Source organism: Plasmodium berghei, assembly GCF_900002375.2.
Source record: "Plasmodium berghei ANKA genome assembly, chromosome: 9".
NCBI lineage: Eukaryota > Apicomplexa > Aconoidasida > Haemosporida > Plasmodiidae > Plasmodium > Plasmodium berghei.
This window is the reverse complement of record NC_036167.2, coordinates 804686-828095: the sequence shown is the minus strand read 5'-3', so window position 1 is coordinate 828095 and position 23410 is coordinate 804686. Positions and strand designations below refer to the sequence as shown.

The following is a 23410-nucleotide window of genomic DNA, read 5'->3' as shown; positions in this document are numbered from 1 at the left end:
CTTTTTTTGGAAAAATATGAAAAAGTATTTATTCCTTCAATTTATTTTCCCTTTCTCATATTATAATTTTTTTTACAAACTTAATTCATAAATTGTTTCCATATCAAATTTCCAACATTGTAACTTCATATAATTATATTAACAATCTCGTTACTGTGTATATATATTTTGCTCGCTCAATTGACTAATTTATTTATTTATATGAATTGAAAATATTATTTTAGAAAATTAAAAAATACATACATGTATATATATATTCACTTATTGAATATTCAAGCATTTATTGTACTTTTCTTCGTCAATTATTCCATTTTTTTTTAGTTTATTCAAATGATTTTTGTAAAAAAAAGACGGCTCAAACTGAATTTGATTAAAATCTGGTGTGTGTGCCTTGCATACAGCAGCTATGCCTAAAAATAAGCTAAAAAAGCTATAAAAAATATATTAAAAAAATGTAAAATATATGTATATATAATACATGTATAGAAACAATCATATTACACAAAGTACACGTCATATGCTTATTTTTTATTACAATTTTGTAAAAAAAAACAAATATTAAAACTATTTCATAAAATATATATAAAAAGAATAATCATAGCTAAAATATACCCTCTTAAATGAGTTAAACATGTTTACACACATCATATTATCAAAATGTGAATCACATATATATGCATTCACATTTCTCCTTCTTATTATACTTACCTATAACGCCTTAAAAAAGTTACTCTATCTTTAGAAAATTTTGGAAACATTCTAAAGATTTCCTCAACAGGAATGAAAACCATTTTTCCAAATTTCACAAAAAAAAAAAGAGTAATTATATATAAACAATTATACAATTGGAAAACACTAACTGTAAATATATACAATAATATGTAAATTTATTTATTATTATGCAAATAATTCCTAAAGAGTTTTTTCAATAAAATAAGAATATATATAATTTCATGTAAGTGTATATCTGCTAAATAATGAATTATTCCATCGCTTTAAATTGTATTCATTAAAAAAAAAAAATATAAGTAAAAAAAATATGAAATAATATATATTGTAACTATGCATATATAATGAAAATAATCCCCCCACAATTATATATTCTTTGGGTGTGCATTTCAAGGGAATAATATAACATAAAAATAAATAAAAAGTTTTAGAAAATATTAAATATTTTTGAAAAAAGGAAAAAATAAACTATTTAAAGTTTTAATTATAAGAGTTTATAAAAAATATATTGTGCCACACGGCCAAATAAACAAGTTAAATAAAATAATATACAATGTTTTAACATAAAAAAAGAAAAATCGCAAAATGAAAACAAAACAAAGGTATAGCCCCATAAACATATATAGATCGACATATATTTGGTAAATACAAATAAAAAATGATAAAAATTATATATCATATTTTATAAAGGATAGCAAAAAAAAATACAATACTACTTTATCGTTTTAATGCCAGTTTTGAATAAATTTAATAAAAAATTATTATATATTTACCTTTATATATGGTGATAAGAACATATAAAAACATTTATAAAATTGTGTGTATAATAATAGGCATATTTTAATTTCTTTCATTTAGTATGAACATATATAATAGGAAAATGAAAAGTAGGAAATTCACTAAAATTAATATCAACATAATAATAATTTAAGTTTAAATGAAATTAGTAGAAAATATATAAAGCTATGTGTGTTAGACATTTTTTTTATGTCAATAGCCATTTAATTTTTGCTTCTACTAGTATCAAGTTAATAACATTCCATCGGAACGCTATCGCCAATAAGTTTAATTATAACGTCACGACATATTGTTTATTTTATATTATTTACTCAATCTATATTATTGCTTTTTTGCTTTAAAAACTCTACACATTCATAGCGATTTTTTTAAATATTATCCCAATTTTTCCTGAATTTTTCATAATTGATTTCATAATTTTCTGACCAGGAATTTAAAATTTGGTAATAGAATTTTTTAAACTGTCCTACTATGTCCCTTTAACAACATCTTCATCATGATCTGATAAAGAGTAGGATGATAATTTTTCTAATTCTTGAATTCTTTTGTCCAAAGAATCATAATATTTAATATTTTTTTCAAATTTTTCTGACAAGTAAGAATAACTATTTTGGGATAATTTGTTCGAAACTTTTATTTTTTCATTTAGGTCGTCTACAAGTTGTATATATCTTGCAATTGTAAAACTTATTCCTTTTAAATAATTTTGCATTTCAGTTATTTCTTTCACATACGTTTTGCTTATTGAAAAAATTGGATTATCTTCTAAATAAATAATTTTCTTGTTTATTTCGTCGATTTTGTCCATAATAATTCTACAAAAAAAAATAAATAAAAATAATATTAACAATACAGGAAAAAAGCACATCATTGTATGTACATAGACATATATATATTATTCATTTTATTAATAATTATGTATTGTGGATGTTTTATTTTTTACTTGAATTCTGGAGTTATTATTAGGGGTGTATATTTATATACTTTTGATGATGGTTTATTATCTCGTAACCCTCCAAAAATAAAAAAATAGCCACTATCATCAACTTGTGTTATATGCCCATAAAAATGATGGGAAACTAAAGGCAATCCATATACATTTAAAATCGACCATGTATTTAAGTTTATATCATATGCATATATATCTTGAAAAAAAAGAAAAAAAAGAAAAAAAAAAAAATGTGAAAGTATTAAAATAAACTGGTTGCATAAATTAATTTTTTTTTTCATAAATGTATGTTTTTTTTTTGTACCCAATAAATCCAATCTGGAATGCCAAGAATAGTTGTATCCCCCAAACAGCAAAAACCATCTAGAGTTTAACAAAATTGAGCTATGACTATGAAAAACAAAAAATTTCTATAATAAGTAACGGAATGTGTATATACTGAAATAAAGTAAATAAATAAATTAAAATATTAAAATAGACAATTTTTGTTTGTATACCCAAATCTTTGTGCCGGAATTTTTCCAAATGAATTTTTTATTTTACTCCATTTTCCATTATTAAGGGAATAAGACCAAAATATATCGTCCACACATTTATTTTTATTATTTAAACCACCAAAAATATATACATTTATATCATTCCCTTGATTTGATATACAAAGAGCACATGAATGAAAAAATCGAGCACTTGGTTTGCAAACTTTCTGATTATAATATTCATCCTTACTTATAATTTTTGTCCATTTTTTCTCGTGTTCGAAATAATTCCAAATATCATTATTTATTTGTAGATTTCCCATGTTTCCTGAAAAACAAATATGTAATAGTTAAATATTTCATAAAGATAACATTTGTTAGAAAATAAATGAAATTATTATATTTTAATTTTTGTCTTTTTCATAAATTTTTTTTTCTCACCTCCATGTATAAATACTATATTCTTATATTTGAATGACACATGACCAAAAACAGGAGGTGGAGAATATTTGACATTTATTTTATTCCATGTGTTATTATTTATATTATACATAAATGTAGTGTTTGTAATATATTTTCCTGATTTTCCTCCAAAGAGAAATAAACATTCCCCTTTATCTTCAGATGAATATATTAAATCTAATGTGGCATAATATCTTAATTTAGGTTTATTGTGCTCTTCTAATACTTTAAAAATATGAGTATCTGTGAAAGTTCAAAAAAAAAAAAAAAATATATATATAGACACATATGTATATTCATAAATTAGGGTAGTAAGTAATTGTACACACAAATATGACAATAACTATTTCCCGATTGCTCAAAAAGTTATTATAATTAAAAAATAAATAATAAGAAAAATGTATTTTTTATTTTATGGCTTATTTCATTTTTTTTTTAAAACATACCAATGTTGAATCGAATTAAATTGTGGTTACAACAGTCAGCATATTGATTACCTCCATATATATAAACATTATTTTTATGTAATATACATGAATGGCCAAATCGAGAATTAAAAATATTTTCGTTATGAATTATTTCAGATTTACAATAAAAAGGTAAAACTTCAGAACAAAAGGATATATTTTCTATATTATTATCTTGACTGTTATATAACGCCTCGTAATTATTTATAAAACTATTAGAAATTATATTAAACAAATTTTCTCCGAATATTATGGCATTGTGTGTGAATTTCGAAATGTACGAATTTTCAGTTTTTGTGATTAAAAATTTATTAGTTGTCATTTTTCCTCAGCATTTTTTTTAAATTACTATTGTCTTATGAAAGCATTGTATAATAAAAAGGAGGGGGGCATTATGTATATGTAAAAGACGGCAATACAAATAACGAAAAAAAGTAAATTTGATGGAAAAACATAAAAATATATGCATATACATATTATATGTATAATACATAAATTAATATTTTATTTTTTATTCATTTTTTTTATTTTTATATTATTATTGTAAAGGGGAAATAGAATAGTGTATGCACCCTGTACCATTATTTAGGAGAACATACAATATGAAATATTCGCATATTATATATATATATACATACACGTGGTATATATTATTTATAATTTACTAGAAATTTATTCTACACTTCAAATACAAAAAAAAATAAATATTTTAAAAATTAATATTACCATTAAAAATATATAGTTTATATGTGATAAAAATAATTTATTCCATAATTTATTTATATTTAATAATTTTAAAAAGCGAACAAGTGCATATCATGACAATAATAATAACAGAATAGATCGTTAGTTTGGTACTATTCTTAAGAGGGAAAATATTGTGTGTGTGTGTGTGTAAAGAATAAAATAAATTGTATATGATAAAAATAAATGACAATAATAAATGATAATAATAATTTGTGTAGCAAAAATATTCATAAATGAGCGATTAAATGGGTAAATACATTCATAGTAGTATTTTACAACAGTTTTTTTTTAAATGGGAATTATTTGCATGCTTTATTTTACAACGGATTAAATTAATATCCAACAAAAAATATAACATTATATTGGTTTTAAAACTAAAAATATTAAGAATAATCCAACAAAATAAAACCTCGAAATAGCTGATCAAGCTAATATATGCATATATATTGTTGAAATAAATTATGAGGTCATTGCACACGCACGGGTTTATATACTATCATGTTTCATTAGGGCGTTAGAAGATTCCAATTTGATTATACGTTTTTCTAATTTTTCCAAATCTTCCGAATTGATGTTTTTTGAAAGAAGCTTTCCACACTGCTCATTTAATTTTTCAAGAGCTGCAAAAGCAATAAAATAATAAACATTAATTAAATATTTCATAAAACAATACATAAAATAACCATTTAGAATTCTTCTTTTATATGCACCACAAATTTTAAAACACACTAAAGTGTGAGTCTATATAAACTCACAATATGTTTGCATATTCAACTAGCTAAAATAGCTGTATTGTTTTTTTTTATGAGCATGTACATGTGAATGCATACATATAGCCATTTTTTTCAAAAAAATAAAAATAACAATTACCTGCAAATTTCGATTCAAAGGCCCTCATCATATTGTTTATATTATTAACTTCATTTTTTAGTTCGGAAAATTTTAATTCGAATTCTGCTAAACTAACATTTGCATTACCATTTTCATTGCCATTTTCATCAATGTGTTTAAGCTTAGTGTGTAATTGCTCAATTCTACCAGTTAATGCTTTATATGAAGCATATGTGGCAAGAGGTGACATACTGAAGACATCCGCACATTCATTTGAACCATTTGTTCCCCCAAAAACGTGTAAAGATTTTTTATAGGGTAGCAAACAAAGTGATCCAAAATATCCTCGATTAAATACTTTTGAAGAGCTTATATCAATTTCATACCATGAAAAATTGTATATATTCATTGCATACATATCTTAAAAAGGAGGAAATAAAATAAAATAAATACATAGAAAAGACGGAAAAAATATATTTTATTCACTAAGACAATTAAAACATTAACTTTCATCGTTTATGTGTGTATTTTTTTTTAAAGTATAAAATATACATAGGCGAGTTGAAACTAATTTTTTTTACCTGATAAGGCATAATTTTCGATCCAGCCATTTGTGAAACCACCATATATTATCATCCATTCGTTGTCAATCAAAGCTGCGGAATGACTATAAATAAAAATAATAATAAAATACATAAATGAGTGCATATGTATATTCATATACGTAAATATATATATGAATGACCCATTTCATGGGGTGCTTATTATTACCCCCATCGTGCGCAAGGTTTTGAACCAGAAAATTCGCGCAACTCATTCCATGAATTACTATTAATATTAAACACCCAAATGTCGGATAAAGCACTATTGAAGCCTTGTTTGTTTCCACCAAATAAGAAAACAATTTTTACTTTTTCATATGGAGCGAGCATTAAACTATGACCATATCTCGGTTCTGGTTTGGTGCCAATTTGTTTAGTTTGAGTCCATGAATTTTTTGAAAGACACCATAAATCTGATAACAACTGGTTTTCTACGTCTAAACCACCATGAATATATAATACATCATCAAAACTAAAAGAAGCATGTTTATATCTTGGAGGTGGCTTATATTCATTTTGAACATGCTCCCATTTTCTTGCTTGAAAATCAAATTTATATGTTTCATCAGTAATACAATTTTGAACATTTATCCCACCAAATACAACAATATATTTCTTATCATCTTCAGTTATAACATTACCCGAATGAAAAGCTCTATATTGTATATCTTCTGAATTTAATCGCATTTTTTCAAATAAATTAATTCCGGGTACATATCTAACAAAATTGTCAATACAGACATTTTGTTCCATACCACCATATACACATATATCTCCGTTTATTTCTACTGTTATATGTCCTTTTGTTTTTTTTAAACATTTTTCATTATGCATAATTTCAGTTATATGAAAAGCAGGGGGAGATAAAAATCCTTTTGATGAAATTGTATTTTGATTATTTGTATCAGTGTTTAATGCTATTCTTGCATTTTTCGTTTGCTCATTTAAATTTTCACGATTTTGCGTGTTTTTATTGTTTTCATGATTCCCACCATTTATTGGTCCTGCATTTTTTGTATTTTCAACAAAATTTAATTTTAAATCGTTTTTAACTTGCTCAATTACCGATGGGGTAATGTTGTTTTCCTTTTCCAAATCGGATACATCCTTCTTTATATTTATTTCATTGCGCATGCCTTCATTTTTAAATTCGTTTTGTTTTAATCCATCTTGCAAAGTCTCGTTTCTTATTTCATCATGGTTCATTTCGTCTGGTGCTGTGCTTAACATGTCCATTTTGTTTATATTATTTTTTTATTGCTATTTTAACTTTTAGAGGGTAGCCACTTATGTAGTAAACTAATATACGTATACTTTTTTTTTATACAACGAACTATAAAATTAGATAGGCAGATTGAAAAAATATACAATTTTACCTTGCTGTTCATAAATTTTTTTGCACAATTAGCTATTTTTTATTCCTTTAATATATATTATGCACAAATTTATTATAATTTATATATTATTTCTAAAGCACAATAAAAATTTTACTAAATATATTTTTTTTTTTATTCATAAAATATTATGTGTGCAAAAATATTTTTTATTATTTCATTAGATCTTATTTGTCTAAACAGTACTAACGATATGGTATTCTCTATACAAATTGTGTACAAATTTATTGTCAATTTGTTTTATATCTTATTTATGTATTTAGCGTTTTTTTTGTTCATGCATTCAACTATTTATCATGCACTCTAGTTAAATATAAAACTTTATGAAACTTAAAAATGATACGAAAGTTTATTTACTTTTTTCATAAATCAAAATTTGAAGGTATATTATGGTAATAATCTTCGAAAGAAAACAAAATAATAACAATAATTAAAATAAAATATGTATAAATAAAAAAATTAAGGCATGAACAATCTATTAACTTTCATATGAAAATTATAGTTAACACATGTCATAGTATTCGCATTTGGAATAAAGAAATAAGAATTCGTATATTCAAGTTATAAAAGCATATACAAATTGTTCTTTACAGTTAAAATTAGGTGTAATTCTAGGTTGGTTTATTATACTTTTATTAAAATTTTCCTTTTGTATTTTTTTTTTTACAAATATTAAATTGAAAAAAAAATTTTAAATATCATTATCTAATCAAAATGGATAGCACACACATGTGTATTGAACGACTCTCCTTTATATGAAATATTTGGCATAAACATTTTCAATGGTAAAAATTAGTGGCAAAAAAAAAAAAAATAATCACCAAAAGATATGCATTTACTAAATTTCATTAATTATATATTGTGCTTAACTTATTCATTTTATTATTCATTTTATTATTCATTTTATTATTCATTTTATTATTCATTTTATTATTCATTTTATTATTCATTTTATTATTTATTTTATTATTCATTTTATTATTCATTTTATTATTCATTTTATTGTTCATTTTATTATTCATTTTATTATTCATTTTATTATTCATTTTATTGTTCATTTCATTATTCATTTTATTATTCATTTTATTATTCATTTTATTATTCATTTTATTATTCATTTTATTATTCATTTTATTATTCATTTTATTATTCATTTTTTTTCGTTGTAAAGTATAATTAGGTTATATCATTTTTTATTATTAAGAGACGAGAAAAAAAATCAGGGTGCACCCCTAATGGTATCATTTTTCTTTCTTTAGCACACATATTAGTAGAATCTGTAACTATTTCCCTATGGGGGGATAAATACTATTCCCTATATGTATTTCACACACACTAGTATATGTATGTTTATTATATATACCTTAGATTGAAAAGGGAATTCATTAATGTTTTTATTATTATATACTTTTCTTATATTCTTTAATATTGTTATCAACATAAAGGAGCATGGACTTAAATAAGCTAATTGCAAAAAAGAATAAGAAGTTACTCACAAGATAAAAAAAAATTCCCCTTTAGGTATTTAAAATTTGAAAACTTGTATAATATATAATATTCTTAAAAAAATATTAATTTTGTATCACACTTTTTAAATAACAAATATGTACTTATCGGCATAAATCCATATTTAGTTATATCCAAAAGCTTATAAAAAAAAATATAAGATGGTCAATATTTTCCAAGTTTTATGCCTTAAAAGAGAACTAAACAATTTTATTCATTATTATTATTTTTTTTTTTTTAATTTTAATGTTTTTTCTCCTTTTGATATTTTCAAAAGCTATACATTTGAATAAAACACAATACTTTTATTTAAAGTTAACTTCTGGCTCTATATAACTGTACAAAGGCTTGTGTTATTTTTAATTTTTTTCTGCAATCTGAGCACTATAAATTATCCTATTAAAAAAAGAGATAAAAAAAAAAAACGGACTAAAAATGAATGAACAATAATAAATTAATTTCGCTAGCTATCATGTGATCATATATTTTTTAGGAGTTGCTTTTTTTATAACAAATAAAATAATTAGTATAATTAATACCAAATTATTTCGAAAAAAACGTATCATTTTTTGCTATAATTTTGCAGCATAATGAGATTTTTACCATCGTAACAATCATTATTAAATTATAAAAAAAAAGAAATAGTATATAGTTCAATTATAATATTAAGAAAAATACATTCATCTCATTATAGTACATATCTTTATGTTGTTAATAACTAGCCAAAAAAAGCGAACTTTAAAAATTGTAATTGAAAAAAAACATATTTAACATGCACAAGTCAGAATAAATATAACCTAATATAATATATAGTCGTATATTTACAAATAGCTAATCCAGCTTAGTTATATTTCACACACAAATAAAAAAAACATATACATATTCACCTTTTTATATTTTGTTTCATGAAGGCAGAAAACGAAACAAATACACCTAACGAAAATATTACTGAGGATGAGCAGGCAATACTTGTTGAGGCCAACACAAGACGAGAATGGGAATCACATGGGCAATGGTTAAAAAGAAAATATTTTCTTTTAAAAATGTTAAATTATCATAAAAAAAATAATATTAAATTAAATGTTGATAAATTTTCTAAAATGGGTCATATGTATTATAACATGAAATATCTTAGTTGTACATATAGTGATCAAATAGAACAAGAAATAAAAATTTATGAAGCAGAAGAATTTGTGGAATAGTCAACAATTTATTCACTTAAATTTGTTCATTTTTTTTCATTTTTTTTTTCATTTTCCATTTTTTTGTGGCTGCCTCTTTTATTTCAAAACATTATACTCATATTTAACTTGTATCGAGGCATGGGGCTCTAAAAGTGATGAGTATTCTGTCTCATTTAAAAATGTTTTAAAGTTGGTGAAAAGGAAATTCAAAGAAAACATATTTAAAATAAATAGATGAAAAAGTAAAAATGTATTAAATTAGAAATAACCTAATAAATAATGCAAGTGAATAATGAAAAACACAATTTTATTGTTGAATAAATGGAGTTATTTCATTAAGTTTAATCGAATTAATATCAAGCATTTTCTTAAAGGTATTTACCAATTCTTGTATAGTATAAACTTTTTGATCATTTGGATTATCACGATCTCTAACTGTAACTGTATTTGTAGAAATTTCTTTTTCACCAACAACTAAAATAAAATTATATTGTTTTAGTTGTGCTTCTCTTATTTTTTTGTTTAATGTATTAACTGAAATATCAACATCAACATCAAATAAATTATTTGTTAAAACATTATGTATATATTTTGCATACTCATTGAACTTATCACTTATTGGTAAAACTATAGCTTGTCTTGGACTTAACCAAAATGGAAATTTTCCAGATGTATGTTCTACTAATATTGCTACAAACCTTTCAACTGATCCAAGGATAGCTCGATGTATAATTATTGGTCGATCAAAACCCTTTTTCAATATCGCAGTTGATTGGCTATTTATTGCATCTTCATTATTATCAATGTTTTCCAATGTAGAATCTTCTTTTTTTTCAATTGGATCTATATTAGAATCATTAACTAAATTAGAATCAGTTTCTTGACCTACTCCATATTCCTTATTTTTATATTGTAAGTTAAATCTTATTGGTAATTGAAAGTCTAATTGAACTGTTCCACATTGATGACTTCTATTTAAACTATCTTTAAGAACAATATCTATTTTGGGTCCATAAAAAGCACCATCACCTTCATTTAATTTCCATTCTACATTTGCTAATTCTAATGCTTCTTTTAATGATTTTTCAGCAAAATTCCATGTATCAATATCTCCGATATATTTAGGAGGCCGAGTTGATAAATATAAATCATATTTAAAACCAAATAAATTATAAACAAAAAAAATAAATTGCAAAACATTTACTACTTCAGTTTTTATATGATCAAGAGAGCAAAAGATATGAGCATCATCTTGTTGAAATCTTCGAACCCTAGTTAAGCCACTCAACGACCCAGTTATTTCATTTCGATGTAAAACTCCAAAATCAGCTAATCTAATTGGTAAAGATTTATAAGATGCATTTAATTGTTTAAAAATAAGACAATGCCCTGGGCAGTTCATTGGTTTCATTCCCCATTCCTTATTTTCAATATTAAAAATAAACATACAATTTTTATAATTTTGATAATGCCCTGATGTTTTCCATAAATCACAACTAAATATATTTGGAGTTATTACTTCTTCATATTTTCTTATTCTATATTCTTTTCTCATAAATTCAATTAATTTGTTATATATTTTAGCACCATGTGCAAACCAGAACCCTGAACCTGGCGATGTTTCTTTTTCAAAAAAAAATAAATTTAAATTTTTTCCAACATTTCTATGATCTCTCTTTTTAGCTTCTTCAATGAATTTTATATAATCAGTTAATTCTGTTTTTTTTTGAAATGAAATACCATATACCCTTTGTAAACTATCATTATTTTTATTTCCTAACCAATAAGCTGATGAATTTTTTAAAACTTTAAATGCTTTAACTTTTCCAGTGTTTTTTATGTGAGGTCCTAAACATAAATCGATAAAATCTCCACACTTATAAACAGATGTTTTTTCATTATCATTGCGAATTTTAGATTTAATTAATTCGATTTTAAAAGGATTATATTTAAATAATTCTAATACTTCCTCTTTGGTACATACCATTTTTTCAAATTCAACATTTTCTTTAACTAGTTTATTATATTCATTTTCAATTTTATTATAATTTTCACTTAAAATTGAATTATTCCCTAAATATATATCATAATAAAACCCCTCACTTAAAGCTGGTCCAATTGTTAAATAACCTCCATATAATTTTTCTAAACTACTACCTAATATATGTGCTGAAGAATGCCAAAATACTTTTTTCCCTTCAATTGTTTCAATTCCAAGAAATTTAATTTTACAATTTCCTATTAGTGGAACATTCATATCCCACAAGATACCTGCTTGTGATTTATCATTATCTTTTTCTTCAAAATGATCATTTTCAATATCACAAAGATTTAAGTTAATATTATCCAAATAAATAACTTTAGCAACTATAGAATTTTCTGATAATTTTTTTGAAATTTGTGATGCAATTTGATATGGTGTTGTTACATTTTTTTGACCAATTTTAATCGATCCATCTAGTAATTCTATATTTATTTCTTTATAATAATTTGGATCATTTTCTATAATCTTTTCTAATATTTTTTTTTTTTTTTCTTTTAATTCATTAAATTTATCTAACCTATATTTAATAAAATCAGGATTTTCTTGAATCACAAAATGTTTTTTTTGTATTTCCAAATTATTGTCATCAAAATTTAATGTGCTCATTTTGTTATTTTTTACAGAAAAAATATTACCTTTTTCTTGGTTGCTTGGATTGATTTGGTTTTGTGTTTTTTCCAATTTTAAACTCGAAGAAGTGTGATACTTGTTTGTATATGTTTTTTTGTTTTTATACAAAATAGGAAAAGTTGTTTTTCTTATATAACTATATGAGTGTATATTTTGTGACAAATATAAATTTATATTTTTTCTTCTTAAAGTATTTGAATATATATTTTTATTTTTTTTTATAGATTTTACCAACAGCAAATTATTTAAGTTATAAAAAAATATATTCGAAATACAAATGCAAATGGGCATAATTATTATCTTCATTAAGCCACTTTTTCAGCTTTTCACAAACCACAAAATAAAATTAACGAAGTTAGTAAAATTGATCAAGTTAACAAAATTAACGAAATAAATAATATGCGGATTCCTTTCTTATATTTCAACAGTTGCGTAAATAGACTTAAAAAAATATATTAACTACAAAAATATGTGCACTTTTTTTTTTTTAAAACATCATATAAGAGTTTTTTCCCCTTTAGCCTTATATATTTATACACTTTTATTTTTTATTTTTATTTATTTTTTTTTTTTTAAATATCCACAAATGCACATAATATTAAATAATATATAATTATGTAATTAAAATAATACTACCCATTACTCCGAAAATTACCAAAAATTGTAAATATATAAAAATAAATCAAATTTTATGAGATAATCAAGTGTAGCATCTTTTATACACTATCTTTATTTTTTTTGATATTATGTCAATTATTACATTTATGAAAAATCATGATATATTTTGTTTTTAAGGATAGAATATTTATTTCTCATCATATGCTAATAATAAATATACAAAAAAAATTAAAAATAAAAAAAATGAAAAAATTGAAAAAAATGAAAAAACAATGATCCACGTTCAGTGCATGGCAATTGACACTTCAGTTTGATTTATCGAATTTTGTGGACAAATATATTAACATTAATAAGTTACTCAAAAATTATTACATCTTTTTCATCGGCTTGTTTAAGAACATTCATGTTTGTTATATCCTCAAGTACAAGACTTTCGCTAATCACCTAAATGTGAAAATGTAAAAAAAAGTGAAAATGCAAAAGAGCGAAATAACGAAATGGGGGGTGAAGAGGCAACGGGCGAGGGCTGGCACATACCTTTTTAACAAACTCAGATTTGTTTTCCTGGTATTTTAAAATCACGGGCTCTGAGCAACAAACACATCTATCGAAAGCATCTGAATAAATCTTTCGAATTGATAAATTCGATAAATTAAAAGTTATAATATGCGGAGTAGCTCCTAAACATGAAGCAAATGAATTTGACGTTTCTATATTCTTATTTTTTAAATTATCACATTCGGAATCAAAACAAATATATTGATCATTTTCAACATGTGGGGCAGAAAATTGCAATGGATGTTGTGTTAAAGATATTAACAACTCTGTTGCAATGCTACTACTTATCGAACTAATACCGGGTCTAGTTACAGTGCACTTTTCATCTATCGTTCTATAACTCATTGAATCAGTTGGTGAATTCATATCATTACAAAAATAACAACCACCTTTAAAATATAAATAAGAATGTCTTATAACTTGAAATGAATCAAACCCTAATGCCACAGATATACCTAAAGGTGGCATTTTATTTATCTGAGTTATTGTTGATAATATATTACTATAAAATATATTTCTATGATTATTTAATTCATTTTTTTTATTTGAAATCAGTTTAGGGTTAATATTTATATTTTCTATACCATCGTTCAATACATACATATAATTTTTATATGTTATGTTTTCTGTATATTGGATTGTGGTATTTTTCCATTCGTCCAGTTTGGATGTATCATAAATATTATTATTTTGAAAATTTTTATATTTTTTTAAACAGTTATAATGTTTTTCAGCTATTAATAGAGATGGAAAGTATCGTGATTCCTTTGAATCTGTTAATAAAAATACAACATCATGATTATCAATTATTTTGTCTAATTCTTCTATTGTATTATAAAGATTTTCATTTTTTAAATAATTTAAATGACCAGGCATTGGTATATCCATTATTTTACTAATAATATTTAAATCTGGAGATATTTTTAACAAATTATTTTTAGCAGCTATAGATTTGTATTCTCCAATGTTATTATAAGATTCTGCATTTTCTAAATTAAATAAACTTTGTCTACTAACATTTGAAAAAGAAACTCGTGAATTATCTATAAATGTAAAATTTTTTATTCCCCACGCTACACAAGTCCTAGCAACTGAACAACCCAATGTACCCAACCCAATTATTAATATTTTTAAATCATGAATTTTTTCAAATTTAAAATTTTTTAAAATTCTCCATTTTATTAATTTTATATTTAATTCTAGTGATATTCTTTGTATTGTATTTTTATTTAAAAAATTATTTAAGTTTATAACATATATTATATTTTCTTTTATTTTGTTATTTTTTTTTTCTATATACTTTTTCCATCCTGGAATTATTTCATATTTTAAAGAATTCATATTTTTATCTATTTTAAAAAAATCAGAAATTCCCATCATTTTTATATTAAATATTGATGAATTTAAAAAAAATTTAACCAACTTATTTTTTTTATCACTTAAATCGATTTTTATTTCATTTAAATTTTTATTGTCTAATTTATTAGCATTGTTACTGGAATTATTATACTGTTTTATTAATTCAAAATTAAACTTTTTTTTTTTTTCTGAATAGTCTATTACCTCTACTAAATCATAACTTATTCCTAAAATTTCTGAAACAGCTTTGAATACAATTTGGGAATTATCATTACTACTAGTTTGATGATCTTTTGAAAATATAGGACATTTAAAAATCAACTCATTATTTTTATTAAATAAACAAATTATTTGATCGCCCAATAAGCCTATATCTCTAAATGCCAATAAACTAATCTCAAAATTATATAATTCATATTTAATTGTTAAAAAATATAATAAGTTTCTAGCATCCCAATTTAGTGAATTATGTATAAGATTATGATCAATCATACATATGTATATATCAAAATATTTTTTTTTTATATTTTTTAAAACTTTATCTTTTGACATATTAATTTCCTCTTTTAATTCGCTCAAACAGTTAATTGGTAAAACTACTAAATTCAAATTTTTTCTTAATATACTACAATGTAAAATATATTCATTTTGTTGATTATCATTCATACTATTTTCTTTATATTTATCATCATAAAAAATATATTCATATAATTTTTTAAAACTGTTTATTTTATAAAATTCATTATTTTCTTCACTTTGGATATTTGATAAAATTTCATAACTGTTTTGCATGAATTCATCATAATAATTCCCATCATTTATATCGTCATTTTTAAATCTTAACAATAAAAATACTCTCGATTTTACAAACATTTTATGGCTATTAAAACAGTCATCTATTTTTTGAGATAAATAAATTGTGTCTATAACATTAATTTCTTTTATTTCCTTATTTAAATAAACATTTTCTGTGTTTATATATATATGTAACCTTTGGGATGGCAATATTTCTTTAAAATTTCCTAATGGTTTGATTACTGGGTTTGATATACTATAATAACATATACATTTTTTCAAATCAAAATAACTTAATATTAAATATTTATTTATTTTTTCAAAAAAATCTAATTCATCTTGTTTATATTCCCAAAAAGAATTATCATATATACATTTTTTTTTTTTTTTTTCATTATTTTCACATACTACATACATTTTTATATCATTCATTGAGTTGTTAACATGTTTTGTTTTATTTGCATTTAAGAATTCTTCTAATGTGTTAAAATTTAAAAGTAATCCCTGATATTTTTTATTATAATTATTAATTTTTTGGAATTTTTTTTCTTCATTTTTTCGAAACTCTATACATATTTTGTCTGTTTCAAATGAGTTTTTGTTAATTTCTATAAAACTAGTATTCTTATATGGATAATAAAATTCAATTATGTCTAAATTATTTATCTTTTTGTATTTATATTCTACTTTTATTTTTTTCACATATGTTTCTGAAATTAAATTAACATAATCACTTTTTAATTTATAAATATTTATTTTCTGTTCATGTAACTTTAAAAAAAAAGATATATCTATTTTAAATTCGTTGTAGCAATGCTTTAGTATTTGTCCTTTTTCCTGACCGCATGTTTGTACTTTTTCCAACTCTTCTGAATAAGCTTCGCATTTATTTATATTCATTTTAATAACATAAAACTAGTGTGTAAAAAATTGAATAAATAGTATACATATATTATGTACATATAATACTAGTTTTAACAAAAAGAGAGCAAATCTACACCGATTTTTCACATTTATTTTGCAAAAAAAACTAATTAATACAATGCTAAACATAGTTGTCGAATTATTAATATTATTTTTTTTATAATTTTTTTTTGCTTGAAAATTGTATTGTCACAAAACAAAATATAAAAAAAATAATTACGCACTGCTTTTATATTTTGGTCAATATATTGCAACTACATTTATAACTGCAAATAACTTATTCCTTAATATATGGTTTGAATTACAAAAGAATAAAAAATAAATATATCATAATGAAATATAAAAATAGACCATGCTCAAAAATATGTGTGTATATGAAAAAGGATATATTTCTACAAAAAATTGATTTCATAAATATACCCATTTATAATTGTAATAAAATAAAGCTAAACTGTGAAAAAGTAAAGAAAATAAAAAACAAAAATTTAATAATAAGACGAAAATCTCATATATTATCATAGTTTTATTATTAATATTATAAAAGTTTTTACTCATGTTTTATTCAAATTGTTGATACTATTATTATTTTATTTATTTTTATTTATCTCTCTTTGCCCTTTTAATGAAAACTAACTTTCTATAATTTATTATTATGCTGTTTCAATTTCATCAGTTTATTACTTTTATATAAAAAATTAGCGCCATATTTCTTTTGGCAATTTTTTTCATGCACATAGCTAACCTACAATAGATACCTGCACAAGTAATAAAATATAATTCATATTTTCAGTAAACTAGCTTATTTTACTTTTTGTTCATAATTATTATTAAATATCATGAACAAATCAGAACAATAAAGTTTTTAAATTTGGAAATTATTGTAAATATTCTTAAAAGGGGGGGGGAGGGAAAAAAACATAAAATAATACTAAATAGGTTTATGATCATATAACTTCTCAAATTTGGAAAATAAATTTTTTCTCTTTTGACTTATCATTTTTTTTTTGTAGAGAAAATTACTTTAAAATATAAATTCGAGAAATTTGAAAGAAATTATATGATATAGATTTTCAAATAGAAAAATAAAAAATGTAATAATGAGTTTTAGTATATGCTCGTAATTTTAATTAAAAATGTAATTTTTTAAAGTTATTCTTTTCAGTTATTTCTTTATCCTTAGATGGCTTATTCTATTTTTAACATATGCATGAATTGTTCATAAAAATAATGAAAATAAACAAAATATATTTATTGTGCATAACTATACATGATATCCTCGGAAAATGAAAAAAAATCGAGTAAAAAAAAGAAATATTGTTAAAATGAACTATATAAGAAAATATAAATACATAAATATGTCTATTATATTTACGCTCCTTTTTTCTTGGCAACACCAACAGTTCTTCCTCTTCTTCCTGTAGTTTTAGTGTGTTGACCACGAACTCTTAATCCCCAATGGTGACGTAAGCCTCTATGTAATCGAATTTTTTTCATTCTTTCTAAATCTTCACGTAAGTAGGAATCAAGTTGGTTAGCTATGACATGTAAATTCTTTCCATCCTTAATATCTCTTCTTCTGTTTAAAAACCAATCTGGGATTTTAAATTGAGATGGGGAGCTCATTATATGAACAATCTACAAATAGTAAAAAAAAAATATGAACAAGTCAGGTAAATTGACAAATAATGGTTTTTTATACATGAGCATAATTACATGCCATAAAGGGAATATATTTGAGCATATGTTGTATATATCATATATAAATGCATATACATAATATAAAATAAGCACATAATAATATTACAATAAAAAATATATTATCAATTATTAGCTGCATTCAACTTACATTATTGATTTCTTCAGTTGTTAATTCTCCAGCTCTTTTTGTTGGATCAACATTTGCTTGTTTGCAAATGACATTGGCAATTCTTTTTCCAATACCTTTAATAGCAGTTAATGCTATTGTTACTTTTTCTTTTCCATCAACATTTGTATTTAAAATTCTTAATATATGGTGAAAATCGTTTTGATCAATTACTTGTAATGACATTTTGAAAATTTTATTTTATAAAATAATATTACAATTATTTATTTTTATAAGTATATAATGTTTATATAGAATTTTATTCTATCAATATTTTATAAATATATATTCCTTTTATTTTACTATTATTATTTTTTTTTTGTATTTAAAAAATATTATATTTAAATATTCCAATTACCAACTTCATAAAATATGTGTTTTTATTATAATGAATGCATCATTATTTTTTTCTTTTATATTTAAAACCCGCATTATGGATTTTTTTAATCATGTATAATAGTATATATATTAACTTAATTCTTAATATGTATACCATATATTTTAATTTTTTATGGATAATAAAATGTATGCATACATATATATATATATATCGTATTATTTGTATGTTCGCTCAAATAGGTGACAATTATTATATCAAATATATATATATACTTAATAATTTATTAATATTATATCCCTATTTTAATATTTTCATAACATCCATTTTTATATGCGTGTTGCATTTCCACTTAGTTTTGCATTAGCGCCTTTTTCTTAAGGCATTTATTATTTTATTTTTTCTCAAAGCTTAGGAAATATAATGTTGGAATAGTTATAAATAATAAGAAAAAATATATATATGAACGTTGCTTTATTTTATCATTTTTTATTAATGCTAAAAATTAAATATGCATTTAATTATTAATCAAAATTATAAAATAAAACGAACAGTCATATATATTATGCAATAACATCACTATTTTTAAGTGTACTAGGGGGATATAATAAATTTAATATAATAACATACATATATTGGTCTACTATTTAATAAAATATATTTTATATATATACTTTTTTAATTTATATATTTCTCCTAAAAATGTATTAATAAAATTTCTTATAATAATATTTATTTTTTTAATTATTGCAAATAATAATTATATATTTGCAATTTATTTTTTTAATATAACAATTTTTCCATCCCTAAATTTAAAAAAAAAATTTAAATAAAAATAAAAAATAGTTCGAGGTACAACCCCCCTTTTTTGTCTACTTATCAAATATTCATTTTACTAACTTAATATAAATATATCAAATTATAACTTAAAGCATGCTCATATATTTATGTACATATATAATATCCTTTATGCCTATATATAAATATACACATACAACTAAACAAAGGAAAATATTTTATATAAATTAAAAACTTATTGTTTTTATTCTTTATTTATTATACTCATATTGGTCTATAATTTTCAATTTTTCGTACAAATTTATATTTTAATAATATAAAACTTAAACATGTTTGGCAATATTTAATAAAAAAAAATAAGTATATATTTGATAATATTGTAATGATTATTATTACTCACATTTTTACTATACAAATTTGTTAAAAAAGGAAATTAAATAAATGTATGAATATTTACATAACTTAAAACAAGTTAAGAATAGTGAAAAACCAAACAATTTAAAATTTTGGTGGTTATAAGTTGATAATTTGTTTTTAAATATATATGTGGCAACTATATTTTCATTTAACGACTCTAAGAAATAATAAAATAATTTATTATCATTTTGTCTTTTCTCCATTTTTATATATGCCATACAAATAAAATACTACCTTTATGCATAAAAATTAAAGTCCCTTAAGAATTTACATATTTTTATCAATTGCTAATTCTATAAATTTATAATTTTGTAAATAAGTGAAACCGATTTTTGTCATAAACTTTCAAAAAATAAAAGTAAATAAGCTAATAAATATAAAAGTATAGGAATGACAAATGTGCATAAACTGGAACATCAATAAAATGAAAAAAGAAAAATATTAAAGTTTTATCAACACACGTTTTATTAAAATCGATATATAGTTAAAAAATCAGCAAAAATAAAATGCATATACATATATAATTATATATATATATATTATTATATATATTTATCCGATTAATGGGGATTAAGCCTTAGGGGGGATTATGCACAATATATGCAAAAAAATTATTAACAGTTTTAAAAAAATAATTTAATTGAAAAAAAGCAAAAAAAATAAAAATGGGATAAACAATAATATGCAATATATCTATCAAGAAATTTTTTTTTTTAATTATCGTGATACATAAATTTAAAGTGATAAAATAGTTTAATCACAATTGCAGAAATATTATAGAGAATAATTGGAGTCAAACTCGTATAAACATAGCAAACCCTAAGTATATACTTTTGCGTAAAAAATATTTAAAAATTCTCAAAAAAAAATAATGACAATATATTTTTCTTTGTGAAATAATCCTTTAAGTTATAAAATCATAATAATGCAACAAATAATAAACAAAATGAAGAAAATGCCTGTACAAATTTGTGAAATATAAAAAATATGTCTAATCATATTATTATTTTTTATGAAATATAAATAGTAAAGATCGATTGCTAATAAAATGGTTATAAATCAAGGAATTACAAAATGCCAAAATACTGAAATACTTCCAAATAACAATAAAAAAAATACTAATGAAATACATTTATGTAAAATAAATTATTTTGATAATATAATTGATTTAACAAAACTTGAAAATACGAATGAAAAAAATATGATTTTGGAAAAAAAAAAAAAAGACTACATAAAATCAGATAACGAAAATGCAATAAAAATTAAGAACGTGCCAATACCAAAAAAAAAACAAACACCATTAATAAAAAAAACAAATAAAATTAACAACAATTCCAAAAATATATGTAATGGTACATGTCACACTTCCAATGTTAAATACATTATGAACAGAACGATAAATAGAATAAAAAATCTCTCAAACAATCACCAAAACATATTAAAAAATAATGGATTTAAAACGAATTTTTTTAATAAAATATATAATGCAGAAGAAGTATATAAAATGAACTTAGATTATGATAGTACTCTATCTAGTATACAAAAAAAAGAAAATGAAAAAATTAAAATGTTATATTTTAAATATTATAAATGTTTATTTTGTGTAGATGAAAAAGATATTGAACATTTTTGTTTTAAAAAATATGATAATGATTTGTCAAGTAACTATTGTAAACCTTGTAAAAAATTTTTTAAATTAATCATATCGCATGGAATGAAATATAAAGGAAAATTAATTAATCTAAATTTTATCAATCCTGAAATTCAAAATACTACATTTACATATAAATGTAATAAACACCATATGTTTCATATATCCTTATTTCATATTGCTCATAATTTATGGTGTCCTAATGATTATTGTTTATTTGAGTGTAGAAATAAAAATGCCAAGAATTATTCAACTGAATTTTTTCGTTTAAAAGAATTAGATACTATGGAAAAACAAAAAAATATATTCTTACGAGCCAAGATATATTGCTTATTTAATTCTTATGGAGGTAATTAAAAGCATATCAAATCTACTTATATCTATTCCCACGATAATTATAAGATGAGACCAAAAATATATTTTTTTTTTTTGATTTTTGGCTGTATTTTTTTTTTTATTTTGACTTTTGGCTGTATATTTTTTTTTTCCATTTAGCTATTCCAGACACGAAAAAAAATGAACAATCTAACTATTCGAGTGACGGTAAATATATAGTCAAAATTGAATTCACGAATTAAAATTTTGTGTGCAAATATTTATTCAATTCTGGGAATAATAACAATATATATATGTTTGTTTTATTCTTTATTAGTTGATAGAATTATAAAGAATGCCAGCAATCCATGGGAAGTCCTACAAGTACTTTTACATATATTAACAATTTGCTATGTTTATTAGTATCGATATATCTAATATATCGACTATAATGCACATATGTGTGCATAAGCAATGTAACATATTAATAATGCATTTCATCTTATTTCTTATATATATGATCAGGTTAGCAAATATTCCCAAAATTCTGCATCCACAAAAGAAGAGATTAAAAAAATAGCAAAAAAAAATTATTATAGTTTAGCTCTAAAAGTCCATCCAGACAAAAACAAAAATAATAATGTAATATTTTTATATAATTGTATATGTACATATATATATGCCCATTTGTGTAAACAAATTAGAGTATTAAATAACAAAGCACAGGCCTAATCGTAATAATACATACATGGTTTATTTAATTTACGATTTTTCGAATATTTACAGGCACCATTGGCAATGAATATTTTAACGAACTCCATGAAAACAATTATGTCTATATAACAAGCTTTATATATAAATTAAAAAATTTTATAATATTATTATTTTTTTTTTAAATATCAAAAATTAAAAACAGAGAAATTTTTTATTGGCATTTAACCTACCCCTCTAGATT

General features: G+C 22.1%; 8 protein-coding genes across 8 annotated transcripts; 2 read left to right on the top strand and 6 right to left on the bottom strand.

Annotated features, from left to right (window-relative positions):
* Positions 1-261: 261 nt before the first annotated feature.
* PBANKA_0922700 (conserved protein, unknown function) lies at positions 262-791 on the bottom strand (the record flags this gene model as incomplete). The annotated part of the gene is made up of 2 exons (XM_034564817.1): positions 262-430; positions 709-791. The coding sequence occupies 2 exons, from the start codon at positions 789-791 to the stop codon at positions 262-264; spliced, it is 252 nt and encodes an 83-aa protein (XP_034421577.1).
* A 1205-nt stretch (positions 792-1996) lies between these two features.
* On the bottom strand, positions 1997-4203 carry PBANKA_0922600 (kelch domain-containing protein, putative; the record flags this gene model as incomplete). The annotated part of the gene is made up of 6 exons (XM_034564816.1): positions 1997-2342; positions 2471-2672; positions 2781-2866; positions 2974-3280; positions 3394-3657; positions 3861-4203. 6 exons carry the CDS (start codon positions 4201-4203, stop codon positions 1997-1999), a joined length of 1548 nt encoding a protein of 515 aa, XP_034421576.1.
* Positions 4204-5114: 911 nt separating this feature from the next.
* On the bottom strand, positions 5115-7297 carry PBANKA_0922500 (kelch domain-containing protein, putative; the record flags this gene model as incomplete). The annotated part of the gene is made up of 4 exons (XM_034564815.1): positions 5115-5248; positions 5499-5879; positions 6041-6126; positions 6231-7297. 4 exons carry the CDS (start codon positions 7295-7297, stop codon positions 5115-5117), a joined length of 1668 nt encoding a protein of 555 aa, XP_034421575.1.
* A 2569-nt stretch (positions 7298-9866) lies between these two features.
* On the top strand, positions 9867-10163 carry PBANKA_0922400 (XTBD domain-containing protein, putative; the record flags this gene model as incomplete). Its single annotated transcript, XM_034564814.1, has 1 exon — positions 9867-10163. One exon carries the CDS (start codon positions 9867-9869, stop codon positions 10161-10163), a length of 297 nt encoding a protein of 98 aa, XP_034421574.1.
* A 289-nt stretch (positions 10164-10452) lies between these two features.
* On the bottom strand, positions 10453-13125 carry PBANKA_0922300 (threonine--tRNA ligase, putative; the record flags this gene model as incomplete). Its single annotated transcript, XM_034564813.1, has 1 exon — positions 10453-13125. The coding sequence occupies one exon, from the start codon at positions 13123-13125 to the stop codon at positions 10453-10455; it is 2673 nt and encodes an 890-aa protein (XP_034421573.1).
* Positions 13126-13791: 666 nt separating this feature from the next.
* PBANKA_0922200 (autophagy-related protein 7, putative) lies at positions 13792-17049 on the bottom strand (the record flags this gene model as incomplete). Its single annotated transcript, XM_034564812.1, has 2 exons — positions 13792-13881; positions 13975-17049. The coding sequence occupies 2 exons, from the start codon at positions 17047-17049 to the stop codon at positions 13792-13794; spliced, it is 3165 nt and encodes a 1054-aa protein (XP_034421572.1).
* Positions 17050-18441: 1392 nt separating this feature from the next.
* Positions 18442-19123, bottom strand: PBANKA_0922100 (40S ribosomal protein S18, putative; the record flags this gene model as incomplete). The annotated part of the gene is made up of 2 exons (XM_034564811.1): positions 18442-18708; positions 18920-19123. 2 exons carry the CDS (start codon positions 19121-19123, stop codon positions 18442-18444), a joined length of 471 nt encoding a protein of 156 aa, XP_034421571.1.
* Positions 19124-21537: 2414 nt separating this feature from the next.
* PBANKA_0922000 (DnaJ protein, putative) lies at positions 21538-23298 on the top strand (the record flags this gene model as incomplete). Its single annotated transcript, XM_034564810.1, has 5 exons — positions 21538-22489; positions 22636-22683; positions 22793-22839; positions 22981-23097; positions 23242-23298. The coding sequence occupies 5 exons, from the start codon at positions 21538-21540 to the stop codon at positions 23296-23298; spliced, it is 1221 nt and encodes a 406-aa protein (XP_034421570.1).
* Between the last annotated feature and the right edge of the window lie 112 nt (positions 23299-23410).